Source organism: Perca flavescens, chromosome 9, assembly GCF_004354835.1.
Source record: "Perca flavescens isolate YP-PL-M2 chromosome 9, PFLA_1.0, whole genome shotgun sequence".
NCBI lineage: Eukaryota > Metazoa > Chordata > Actinopteri > Perciformes > Percidae > Perca > Perca flavescens.
This window is the reverse complement of record NC_041339.1, coordinates 25966291-25980129: the sequence shown is the minus strand read 5'-3', so window position 1 is coordinate 25980129 and position 13839 is coordinate 25966291. Positions and strand designations below refer to the sequence as shown.

At 40.1% G+C, this 13839-nt stretch overlaps 1 protein-coding gene across 1 annotated transcript; it reads left to right on the top strand.

Moving 5' to 3' along the window:
- The first annotated feature begins 424 nt into the window (after positions 1-424).
- On the top strand, positions 425-12202 carry abhd8b (abhydrolase domain containing 8b). The gene is made up of 6 exons (XM_028586873.1): positions 425-833; positions 4593-4945; positions 5000-5399; positions 8481-8651; positions 9250-9466; positions 11178-12202. The coding sequence occupies exons 2-6, from the start codon at positions 4603-4605 to the stop codon at positions 11460-11462; spliced, it is 1416 nt and encodes a 471-aa protein (XP_028442674.1). The 5' UTR covers positions 425-833; positions 4593-4602; the 3' UTR covers positions 11463-12202.
- Positions 12203-13839: the final 1637 nt, after the last annotated feature.

Here is a 13839-nt window from a genome sequence, read left to right as displayed (position 1 = left end):
TAATGAAAAAAACATGATGACAATATTTGGTACCAGATTAAACCAGATTTAACAGATTTAACAAACCAACCAAATTGAAATAGAGATAGTGACTTGTTGTAGCTAACTTAATCTCGTCCGGCTCGTTGTGGCCCTGATGGATAAGAATGCCATCCCCATCCCACAAACTCTGGACCCATCTCAGCTCATAGGTAGGCTATTACACATCTACACACTGCATTGTGGAGCAAATAGATAATTGATAGAATAGTGCATCGATTAATTCGTCACCTCAAGTAGCAGTTATGGCCAGAAGTATTATAGTATAACCTATATAGTAAACTCAGAGAAAGATTCTTTTATGAACAAGTTGCTTTCACATTTTTAATTTATTTTAAAAATCCATTACTTTATAATTCAATAAGACTACTCCTTACTCCACATATAGAGCACATCATTATCCTCTCCCGTCACAGAGCAGCAGGGGGGCAGCTCATCACATCCACAAACCGAACCAGGTTGCAGTGGTTCAGTCGCACCGACACGGTGATAGGAGACACATCCGGCGGAGCTCCGGTGCGTCTTCAAGCGCCGTCACCAATATTCCAACGTGGAAGTGGAGCGCTGGAACATGTTGATATTTTGGAGCTATACCTCAGTACCACAAAGAGAGATGTGCTGTCAGTCGGCTAACACTGGCCGCCATGTGGAGGCTACCTACAGGACAACAGAATCCAGATAAATTAGATTATTGGATTGACTGCAACAGATTACAGCTCTTGTCATTAGGCCTACTTCCTCAGTGCTTCATAAGAAAACTACATTATTTCACGCGAATAGTTGAAAATATAAAGGTAAGCATTTTTCTTTAATGGCATCTATTTCTCTTTGAACTTGTCTGTGTTGTTTTGTCATATTATACTTTATAGTGTAAATTATTGGCAACAGACAATAAATACATCGCTGCATATGAAGTTGCGTTGCAGTTAACAGACAAACGGGTTATTGAGTTGTTTGAGTTTTGTCAAATTTATCAATAGAGTAGGCCTAAGGGAAAATATTCTGGCACTTGCCTCATTATTATTAGTGAATAGATGGGGCCCATTCACCCTAAACAGGTAGCCTAAACACGTTTTATTTTACCGAAATCTGCGACAAAGCTATTTTAGTAATGATGTTCCATGTGTGAACAGTTGTTTTGTTTTTTTTGCTCAAATTGGTATCAATTATGACCTATTATATGAATCTGTGAGCTCGACGTTTTGCTGAATGGCCACTATAACTGTTATTTTTTAATAAATTCCGCTTTGCTGAACATTGTTATTGAATCAGAGCATTTGACTTCATAAAGCAAGCAACATATAGGTAGTGAGGTTATAGGACAGTTCTTTTTATGCTGAAACTATCCTGCAAAAGTCCATAAGAAATATACATTTCAAAGATAAACAGCACTATTTATTGATTAAATTGTGGCATACAACAGTAAGTAAGTGCAAAAAGGATCAGGATTCAATGTTCACATAATTTAGCAAGCCAGGGTCTATCAACAGTGAACCCACTGTAGTTGTTTTTAATCCCCCATGGGGACAGTCTCTGCTCTTTACTGGGCATCAGTCACTGTGATTGTGTCTGACCTGCGTGGATCATTATATAACAGCCTCTAGCAGCCACTGTCAACAGAAGCCACTTAACAGTAGTAACCACAAGGGGAATCAAACTTGCTGCAGTGCTTCATCATACAGTACGATGTCCAAATGGAAGAGATCAAGCACAGAGAAGCAAACTCACATAATAATAAGACACAGCACTAGGATATTATTGAAGAGAACAGTGTTTTCTCTACGTATCATATTCTGTTCAATCAGTTAGGGACGCAGTATTGTGACTGAGGTGGTCAGTTCCTTGGACCAGCTTGATAATTGGGGTGTAAAAGTCAAATTGTTGCCTTCACCTTTCCCTCATTACTGTCACGATTAGCCCATGGCCTAATGGGCAGGTATTCCCAGGTGTGATTTTGTGTTACGTTGCGTAAAAAGAGCACAGAAACAACCTCCTGTCTAGGCAGTCCCCAGTGCTGTACCAAATATGATCTGGTTTGTAATGATGAGGCCTAATCGTTGCCAATACAGATATTTTTTGTGTATTCTACCAAACTGAATAAATTGTGATATGCAAGGAAGAATTGTGATAATACAAATGAGAATCAAATCAGCATGCACTTGCATAATGCACGATGCAGGCCATTCTCACAGCCTCAATTAAGAAGAGAAGATTGGACAGATTGTATTACTAAATTGAAAAGTCTTTTGCTCAGTTATTTGCCAGCTTGTTTTCCTACAAGCACGTCTTACATATGTATATATATATATATATATATATATAGGCTAGATTAGAGTGACAAGGGAGACTGCGACGAAAAAGAGCTAAGGACATGCATGGCAAGAAAGAACTTTACCACACAACACCACCTCTGTATTTGGTTTCTATCAAAAACCATTGGTCTATTTTTAAGTTACTTCTAATATCTGAGGTGTATGAGTTGAATCTGGGGGGGATGGTGGATTTATGGGAGTTTTTATGTCTGTAAGGGTAGAAAAACGTAAATATATGTCTATACTTGTGTCAATGTTTAGTGTGAATGGACACTAAGAAACAGAACAGAAAAAAAGAATTGCATATATCACAGGTCACACCTTGTGTCTGGATAATGGATACCTTTTGATGTGAAGATATTATTAGTTGAATATGTCACCCTCAGTGATATCAAAATGGCCTGCTCAGCTTCTCACAGTTGGTTGGCACATAGCACTGTACAGCACTGCTGTTTGGATAAAGGATGTGCAAGTGTAAGCAGAAAGGGCATGAGAATAGCCAGCGAAGCAGGAATATTACATTGTGTCCATAATCCCCAGATGAAAGATGCAACAAATCAAACAGAAGGTAAAACTATCACCGCACAGTGTCACTGTTTTCATCGAGAGAGGAGATGGACAGATTGTGTTGTGTGGACTTAGACCGAGAGACCAGAGAGTATAATCCCCTCTAGCATGAAGGGGAGCAACAGGGAGGAAGGCTAATGCCACAAGCAGAGAGACTTGCAGACCCTGATCAGCTGCTGTGCTTTGGCATTGGTAGATAATCAACTGATAACCTAACACATGCTGTTTATACTGTACCTGTACTGTGTATGAGACATTCATTCTTTGATTATTTACTTCTCTGATGGTTTGTGGTTTTAAATATTAAAACCTTACCTTTTTAACGTGCACATTTAGCATTTCTCCACATTATCATAAACGTAAGGGCTGTGTGAGTTTTCTCTATATGAGATTAATTTACACCAAAATAATCTCCTTTAATATTTAATATGATTTAAGAAGATTGTTTACTGGGCCATACTACAAAAAAATTACCATTAATTACCTTTGGTTGTTTTGTGGATTGACGGACAGTATGGCAGTGTGCGCAGGTGCAGAGTGATCACATGGCAGACAGCTTTAACTCAGGGAGCTATTACTGGTCTGGTCTATTAATACCCCCAAAGTCTGCACTGAGGGACGATGTTGTTACGTCTGAAAGTCTCAAGGGTTTTCAGTTGGAATTTAACACCAGATTGTAAAGGCACATTTACCGGTTTACCTCTTTGAATGGTGCATGTACTGTACGTTCCCAGATGCTCATTTAATGTAGAGATTTAAAGATGTCTGAAGATCACAAAACTTTTTAAAAATTGCACAACATAACACTGCAATAGAGTGATAATACAGCAATTTTGATGCTTTGGATGCTGATATTTGGGAGTTAGTAGAACACATTATGGCAACAATATACTGTGTATATACTGAGTGTATATAGTAAACAAATGTGCAACTTATAGAACTTACAGTAGGTAGAAATACATGTTAAACATCTATTCAGATGTGTTATCAAAGAATTAAAACAGAGGTATGTACAAAATGAACTTAATGATGATTTCATCATCTGCTCATTTTCTGCATATTAATCAATACACAAAAATTATAATTGCTGATGTGAATTTTTAAAACTCTACCGTTGTCTAATTTTGTCATGGTATAAGGAGGGTGTTAGTTTTACATTTTTACGGTTCTCTCTGTTGTCTTCTCTCTTTTTTATCAAAATTTGCTTCAATATAAGTTTAATTCTTTTGATATAGTGCATTTGAACATCACAAGTTGTAAATAAGTACATTATTTTTTTTTTAATTTATATTTTTATGTTTGTGATAAGCCAGTACTGGCCAATAATAACAGACCTTAGATATATTTATAAGAAGGGCTCCAATTGACAGAAAATACACTTCACCACTGAATGATGTTGATGTGTTGAGGGTGTTTATGTATTCAAACCTGATTCAAATTTAATGGTTAACAGAAATAGAGTTGATTAGTTCATCTAGATTGTTAGGCTTCACTTAAAGATATTTTACTAGTTTTACCGACCCTTATAGTCTATATAAGTTGAATGGAGTACTTGCTTGTAAACATGGTTCATTTTATAGTTTATGTGCCTTTGGTTTTCTGTGACCTTGTTTCATTCATGTTTGCATGTGGTGCTGATTTATGTGTATTTTTATATGAATGTATTCCCTACAGACTGGCAGCCATGCTGACCAGCTTTATGGAGGGTCTTCTCTGCTGCCTGACCTCAAAATCATCCAACGTTGTTGTTCCTGTAGAAACCTCAGAACTAGCTGATGGCTATGAGTTTGTGGAGGTGAAACCAGGCCGCGTCCTGCGGGTTCGACATATCATCCCTGACCGGCAGGTAGTGGAGGAACCCACTGGGCAGGGTGGGAGTATCAGCTGCAAACGAAAGATCACAGTATATCGTAACGGACAGCTATTTATTGAGAACTTGGGTGACCAGGCAAGTGCAGAGCTGAAAAACTGCCAGAACGGGGAGACAGACCCAAACAGCATTGTAGAGGTTGAACTGACAGACTGTGGTAACTCCTCACCACCCGCCACCATCCCTGAGGCCAGGTCCAAGTCTGTCACAGCTGGAACAGACGGGTCAGCTGAAACAGGAGCAGGAAGAGAGGCACCTGCTGCTGGACAGACTGGCCAGTCGCAGCAACTCAGGAAGCGCAGGCGGAAGCCCAAGCGCACTGTGGTGATCGACTGTGAGAGGAAGATATCAGCCTGTAAAGGGACACATGCAGACGTGGCTCTGTTCTTCATCCATGGAGTGGGAGGCTCACTTGACATCTGGGGAAGCCAGTTGGACTACTTTTCCAAGCTGGGCTATGAGGTGATCACCCCAGACCTGGCAGGTCATGGAGCCAGCTCAGCACCACAAATAGCTGCTGCATACACTTTCTATGCCCTGGCTGAGGATATGAGACTTATCTTCAAGAGATATGCACGGAAGAGGAATATTCTCATAGGACATTCTTATGGGTAAAAGATCACACGATTACATACAGTTAAATTGAAAGAGAGGATTTAGAGGACTCCAGGATATGCCAAAAATAGTTAAATATCACTATTAAAGTGAGAGAGTGAAAGACACTTAAAGGGGTGATAGAATGATTATATAGGGTATTTTACACTGTTCCTTAAGGTCTTCTAATGGGGTATGTAACATTGGTTGGGCTGAAAATTGCCCGAATGCTATTTTATTAGGCCCTTAACTACCCTGTGAATATGGCTCTATTTGGAACAAGAGCTTTTCTTCCAAATATGGTATGCTCATGAATATTCAGAATGAGCTACGCGCTGATTGGTTTGAGCAAACTACATAGAAACACATGGGAGACTGACAGCAGGTCTCATTGCAAAGTTATCCATTGTTGTCGGGCTATTACGTTATTAAATTCACTTCTGAGACTTTTTTAAGCGAGAAATCAACTATATAAAGCTCAAATATGGGACGTTTTACGAAAATTGATGGCTTATTGCAAATTTGGTAAGACTGTATGTCGGAGTTCAGCTGCCGGTGCTGCCTGTGTTGCTGCCTCGCTGCACGGCCTGCCTTCCTCCACAGACCCCGGCCTGCAGCTCCCCTCTTCCTGCTAGCTAAATGGCCCGTGTGTGAGAGTGATAGCGCGGTCAGCGAGCTTGTTACACCAGCAATCTCTTACAACAGTTCCAGTTAATCTTGGCTGGCTGTCAGCATAACTAGCTATATTTACAGTTTGAATTTTGTCACGCCACTTATACAACATATCTCTAAAGGTCTTATAAAGCTAACAACGGTGTCCGATTTCAAGTTAATGAATTTTTGTGAACAGTGGGGGTTTCGTTATCTATGACTGTCCCTTCAATCCTAGCTATGTGTAGCTAGCTACAAATCACGGATAGTTAGCTTCATTTTTGGCGTAATTTCTGTATATTTACAATTTGAATTTCATCACGCCACTTATACAAGATCTCCCTAAATATCTTATAAAGCTAACAACGGTGTCCGATTTCAAGTTAATGAATATTTGTGAATTTCAGAGGAATTCTAGGAGGAGCTAGCTCTCATTGATAGAGCTACATCCAGCCGCAGGCTCTATCAATGAGACTCGCGGACAAGTGGCGTTTATTTCCCCAATCGTTTGTTTAAATAACTCAACACATTATAATTACACACATTAAAAGATTAAGTGGAACCTGTGGTAACAGATTGCTGGCGTAACAAGCTCGCTGACCGTGCTCTCACTCACACACACCGGGAATTTAGCTAGCAGGAAGAGGGGAGCTGCAGGCCCTGGAGCTCTGTCAGAGCACCAGCGTTTAGTAGTCCATTATCCTAAAACCGGTGACTTTGAGCGGGTATGGAGTGCTGTGGGCTGCCAGTCGTGACGGAGCTCCAAGTACCTCAGAGCAGGCCGGGGTGTGTGAAGGAAGGCAGGCTGGGCAGCGAGGCAACAACACAGGCAGCACCGGCGCTGAACTCCGACACACAGTCGGACAAAATTTGCAATTAGCCATCCATTTTCGTAAAACGGCCCATATTTGAGCTTTACATTGAGCTTACATTTTTGATTTCTCGCATAAAAAAGTTTCAGAAGTGAATTTTGTAATGGAATAGCAGATATCTGCGCGACCTAGATTCAGAAGACTACCTGATCTCAGGTCAGTTGTGTAGCCTATGTAAATGTTGGGGCGTGACCGTTCTCTTAATACACCCATGGGCTGACAAAGATTCCGGTTTTTGGGAGGTTGACGTCAACTTCCAGCTTTGTTGGGATTTGCCCGTTTTCAGCGGCAGTTTCAAAATATGAAATTTTCATAGTAAAGGGGTGTCAATGGGACTTTGAGCTTCTATGTATGTCCTATTTACCCACCAAACTGTCGTTATTCAACTATTATTATTATTTATTACATTTATATAGCACTTTATCATAGACACTCAAAGCGCATTTGGGGGGACTACCACTAATGTGTAGCACCCACCTGGGTGATGCACAGCAGCCATACAACGCCTTACGACACAACGCTCACCACACATCAACTAGTTAGGGAGAGGACATATTTTTAGTGGTGGGGGAAACCGGAGAACCAACATGCAAACTCCACACAGAAAGGCCTGGATTTGAAAATAGAACCTTCTTGCTGTGAGGCCACAGCACTAACCACTGGGCCACCGTGCTGCCCTATGACAGGGTAAAATCAGTTTTGCATTCTATCACCCCTTTAACTGTATCTGTTTCGTTGCCCATAATATTAAGTATGAGAAGCCCATGCAATATGAGCATGTTCTTATTTATAATATTGTGTAATTCCATCAATTTCAATATCAGTGAACTGGACATTGACATAGTTTTAGTTTATAGTTAATTTATGTTTAATAATTGCTAAATCATTTTGTTTATTTAATAAGCAAAAATGCCAAACATTTTCTGGTTTCAGCTTCTCAAGAGCTTTTGCATTTGCTGCTTTTTCAGTTACAGGATATTTATGATTGTATTTGTATTGTATTGTAAAGTGAGACTCATCTCCTATTACAAATGACAAAAAGTTGACTTTATAAGCAATAAGATGCACCAGTTCTCAATCCAATACATTCAGTGGATTTGCCATTGCACTGTATGTAATTGGCACTGTATGGCTAATTTAAGAAACTTTACATAGATATTGCTGTGTAACTGATACACTACATTTTAGGGTTACTTTTTGTCTAATAAGTGCCACTTGTAGCCACAGTGGTTACAAGTGGTCTCTGGGAGATTTTAATGTGTAATTTTCACTATAGACTGAAGAATTGATTGATTCATGTGATAAGTATATTACAGATGTGTTACTACCGTACTCGCTGTTTATTTTATAGTTGCAGCTATTCAATATTATAGTGTTACAGTGCTTTGATTTCTTCTGATGAATAAGTTTATATTCTCCAAATACGTACATTCTAAAATGCCAGAATTGTCATTCCCAACACACTTTTCAGATACAGTAGGTCTATATACATTCTAACTATACTAAAACAAACAGCACGTTTACCCTGGTTGTCCTAGCCTGTCCTATAACCAGCTTTCTGTTCTGCTCTCCTAGTGTGTCATTCTGTACCTTCTTGGCCCACGAGTATCCGGAACAGGTCCACAAGATGGTGATGATCAATGGAGGTGGTCCCACAGCTCTGGAGCCAAGCCTCTGCTCCATCTTCAACCTGCCCACCTGTGTGCTTCACTGCCTCTCGCCGCTGCTAGCCTGGAGCTTTCTCAAGTAAGACAGGCAGCAACACAACAGTAACAGTAAAAATGTTACCAGTCAAAATGATTAATAAACATGTACTGTAATTGGTCTTCTATGCTATTTTATTTGCAGAATCTGGAGCAGAATCTTAAATAACTGATTGTTATAGGGTGGTATGTAATACAATAGAATGTAACTTAAAGCTGCAGCAGATAGCTCTCATGGATTAACATTTATTTCAAAATAATGAAAATAAATAATCGCATTTGGAAGGCAAAAAGAAACAAAAACAATGAGCATCATAAACGTGCAGTGGCATCAAGTCTGTAGTATGTGGAGACATCTGAGGCTAACAGCATGGCTGTGTCCTGACCATCAGTCCAAATATCTTCAACCTCCCAAACTTACCTAGCAGCTGTTATCAAATGAACAAGAACTGTTCCATCTGAAATACCAAAACATTTATGTTGCTAGCTACGGTCAAGTGTGATATTAATGCTTAGTCTACCTCCATGTGGCACTGTGTTGTGTTAATTTCAACCACAGTTTATTGTAATCAGGAACCTGTTTTTTTTTTTTTTAAGCCATTTGTAATTCAGGTGAATCTCCTTTGCTCTGCCCCCTACAGGGCTGGCTTTGCTCGGCAGGGTGCCAAGGAGAAGCAGCTGCTAAAAGATAACAACGCCTTCAATGTGTCGTCCTTTGTGCTGCGCGCCATGATGAGTGGGCAGTACTGGCCTGAGGGGGACGAGGTCTACCATGCTGAACTCACAGTGCCCATCCTGCTGGTTCACGGCATGCACGACAAGTTTGTCCCCATCGAAGAGGACCAACGCATGGCGGAGGTGAGTGGGCCTCTTCAACCCCCAAAGGCCTAAAAAACACTACTAAAAACACTGCTGTCATAGTTTGAGCCAAATGTTTGGTTAGAGCGAACTGAGAGAACCAGATGGTCAAAATTAGTCAAGTTTTTTGTCCGGGTCATAAGAAATAACATCAAAATGAAACCTTAGATTTTATTTTCTGATGGTTTAGGCCATGAAGCACCATATCCTTTACACTTTGTCTGTTATATTTGTAGAATAATCTGGACCGTTTTGCAATTTCAGCCATAACCACAAATTTTACACATTTTTCATTATTTTTGACCATTTTCTAAATTATAATACCTACCATAACATTTAAAAAAAAATGTTATACCATAATCAAACGAATGGAAAAAGCCTCTGGAGCAAAGAAAATCAATTTCATGTCAACAATGGATCGCATAACTAGGTGTACTGTGAAACAGGTCATAGTGAAAACCCACAGAAAAGTACCACCTTACTCTGCAGCTTCCCTCAGCTCTACGGAGCATTTTAGCATCTGTTAGGTAATTTTTCTGGTTTTCTGGCCTGTTGTGGAGCAATCTCTCCGTTCTCATCAATGTTGTGTCCAGAAGCAGCGGGCAGCTGTTTTCAGCTAACAAGCTGCGATAAACCCAATGTTCACTACTATACATGCTCAGCACCATACAGCAGAAGGACAAAATTAGCAACTTAGCTGGTGAACGTAGTAGAGCATTTAGTGCTAAAGAGCAAGATATCTCCCTGGAGACCAAAACTGAACTAAAAGAAAGAGATTAAATACCTGCGTCTGTTGGATGTGGAAATAGGCAAATGTTTGCTAACAAGGTCGTCACAACTTAAATGGCGATACTGTACTGTATGTCAGTGTTGTGTTTACAGCTTGTTTCAGCAGACACGAGTGGCGTTTTTCCATTACATTTTAGTACCACTTCCGTCCAGGTTCCAAGCGAGCTGAGGCGATACCAAAAGGTCATGTGAAAACCTGCAGACTACTGATTGGTCAGTGAGAATCGTCAGAGAGAATCGTCAGTGAGAATCGTCAGTAATCAATGCGTCATCATTGCTAGAGACAGAAGGGGGTGTCCTGGAACAAAACCGCCATTTTTAAATACCCAGCTGTGTTTTTTTTGCTGCCTCCAGCTTCTTTTGAAACAAAATTTGTCTTCTGGATGTGGCAACAGCCACATGCCGAGAGTCAAAAACAACACACCTTCGACGTTCTGTGTGTGTGTCGCGTTAGGTTACGGCAGTTTCCTGCGGCATCGCTATAACAACCAGCCACGCTCGCCTCAGGCATGAGGCGGTACTAAATCTGCAATGGAAAATGGGAGACGGGGAACCGCGGTCGAGCCAAGTAGAGTAGAGTCAAGCAGGTACCATGTAATGGAAAAACGCCACAAGTGACCAACAATTTGGTTATTGCAGGTTTAAGGTGTGCTTTGGTGTAAGACATTTGTATATAATGGGTTTAAACATTGCAACTAGCTACAACCAGCTGAGTGTCAGGGACCGTGAATTAATCTCTTCAGTGAACTCAACAATGTTGTCTGCCTCCCACCAAAATTATAGGAGCTCTACTCAAACTGTGCACTAACTGACAGCTTGATTTTTCCATCTACATTGGTACCAGCTCAGTGCTTTGTCCCACAATACAAAGCATCACTGTTTTGGTGAATCCCAAAAAAATTGCTTTTTAACTTTCTGTCAGATCCTCCTCATGGGCTTCCTGAAGGTCCTGGAAGACGGCAGTCACATGGTCATGATGGAGTGTCCCGAGGCTGTCAACACACTCCTGCATGAGTTCATCCTCTGGCAGCCGGCCACCCCTCCACCGCCGAAGAAAGAGTCCAAAACACGTCCAGAAACTGCCAAAGTCCAATCTGACAACACCAAGGCAACATCTGACCCTTCCCAGGTCCGACCTGCAACTGCAAGGCAGACCTCATCAAACGGCAACACAGAAGAGAAACCAGACAGCAAGGCCAAGAAATGACTGACGATTAAAGCTGAAGCTTCCTGTGGTTTTTACACGATATCATGGCTGGCCATGCACTTTGTGGGTCCTGATTATCTGAGCTGGTTTTAACTGGTGAACCTGATGCTGAGCCAAACGAGCCAGTTTATCTGAAATGGTCCAGCTAAAGGTTGGACAGGTGAAGATGTGACACAATGCAGAGAAGTTAAGTTTGATTCCAGTTATGTCAGCTGCTGAGCTGAAAGACAGAGGAAGAAGGAGCTCCACCAGTGGACGCTGGAGGTCCATTCCTCAGCTTCCACGCCTCAACATACAGCAGGGAAGATGTAGCTGTGCCTTGAGGTGGAGAGTGGGGATGCCAGGACAGGCGGAGCAAGAGAGGGAAACAGTAACAAAAAGCCATGAGGATGAGGGGGAAAATGAACAATTGTTTGTAGCAAAATTATCAAATTTGACTTTTGTGGACGAATCAAAGTGTCACCTGCCACGCTGACAGCTACACTTGATGGCCTGGTCTGACTTTTGCCATGTGGAGAATTTTTAGAAAAAACCTCTGCACACCTAAATATGTAACAGGTGCGTTGGAGGAAGGTGCAATCTTGAAAAGTGAGACAGTGTGCGGGAGTTCTTCTCATTGTTTACCAAAATGTGGAGAATAAAAGCTAAACGAATGGTTTACTGACTACCTGTTACGCTGCCCTACGTAAAGCAGCAACAAAGACTTATGGAAACTAGCTGGACGGTAAATTAGCCAAATATATTTGTCTACTTGAGGTTTAATGACAAATCGTAACATACTGAGCTGGCTGCTAAATGTCTTTCTGTGTGTCGGGCGATGTTTTGTGTCTCAGTTCTCCAATTGCACATATTGATACATGTCAAAATGGCACACAAAATGGCACTGAAAACAAACGGGAAGACATTTCTTGATTAAAAATGTACATCGGCACCTCTAAGAGGGGAACCAGAATATATGTTTGCACAATGCATTAGAAGAAGCCTCACCTACGACTCACCTTAGTTATGAGCTGCTTCTGGTATTTAACAGAAAAAGGTCTTTTTAGAGTGACTGAGCTGTGACTTATGAAGCTGAACAAGCGAAGAATGATCAAGTACTGATAAAGATAGAAGTGAAAGTATATTTGCTGCTTCCTAGAATTCAGGGAAGTGTGTGTTCAGTCAAGTGTGTCCTGTTTAATGTAGCAAAAGTTGAGGCTCAGCAATGAATCATATAAACAGAATGGGCCAAAGACTTTGCACAAATCACTTGTATGAAATGTTAAATCAATAATAGGAAGGCTTTAATTGAGATGCATCAGGGAAATGCAAAAACCACTACAGTGTGTTTGATGCCATTTCAAAATATCCAACTATTATTAATCATTACTTCAGCATTTTAAATAATTGAAATCATCACTATGACAATAAGTGACTAAAAGTTACTGACATACTGCGTTATCGTATTAGAAACCACTTGTTTGAATCGTTCTACTATTCTATATACTAAAATTCCATCGTGTATGCAGCTGTTTAATATATTGTAATTATTTCAATTTTTTTTTTTCGTTTTTTAGGATAGACAGACTGTCTGTGCTAGAATACTTGAATGAATGAATTATTGTTAATACATATCCGGAATTATTTCCTACCAAAACTACGCTATTCTGCAGTGTTGTTTTTACCATGACAAGTAAATTTAAGCTCTAATATGATAGCATTATATTAGTATAAAACTGTATTTTTTGATATGAAGTATTGTTGATGTCCGCATTGACTGAATCAATTCATCACAACGCTGTGTCTATTTAACATCTGTGCTGTAACTCCACAGGCAGACAGCCGGCATAAGGAAGCAAATCCTGTAACTGTTTTTTTGACAAGCACAATAATTTGTGTCTGTTATAACATAAGCCGACATTTTCTCAGTGCTGAGTGTTGAGGTATTTATAATGTTCACAAACCTCTGAGCCTCTTCCATAGAATCAGAGGTGTGAGTGAAAAAGCACATGTTTTCTCTTTGATTCAACAGAATTTGATAATTTTTATAAATAGATTATTTTTATACAATGTATTTTCTTTTATTTGTGATGGTTATTTAGAGATTTAAAAAAAATTGTAGCAGGGAATTCACTGAATCAGTTGAAGATACAGCTCGGATCAGAGAATCAGAGAAATGTGACAGATTTGTATCAAAGAACTCAAGCTCACAAAAGCTCATCATTTCCATGTGATGGATGGATGTATATATGATTGTCCTAAATTTGAGGAATCTGTTCATGTTGTATTTTGTGTGTCTTACATTTCGTAACTGATTGCCTTTGACAATGATTACACAAACAGCTGATTTTAAATGTTATCAAAGTAAATTATTATGAACAGTTTGTCCTCCACAGTC

Bases quoted from the DNA above. Each gene is read 5' to 3' on its own strand.
- abhd8b (XM_028586873.1), top strand. From the start codon at position 4,603: ATGCTGACCAGCTTTATGGAGGGTCTTCTCTGCTGCCTGACCTCAAAA. The intron at 4,946-4,999 runs GTAACTCCTCAC...AGTCTGTCACAG, and splicing joins GGTTGAACTGACAGACTGTG to CTGGAACAGACGGGTCAGCT. The intron at 8,652-9,249 runs GTAAGACAGGCA...TGCCCCCTACAG, and splicing joins CTAGCCTGGAGCTTTCTCAA to GGCTGGCTTTGCTCGGCAGG.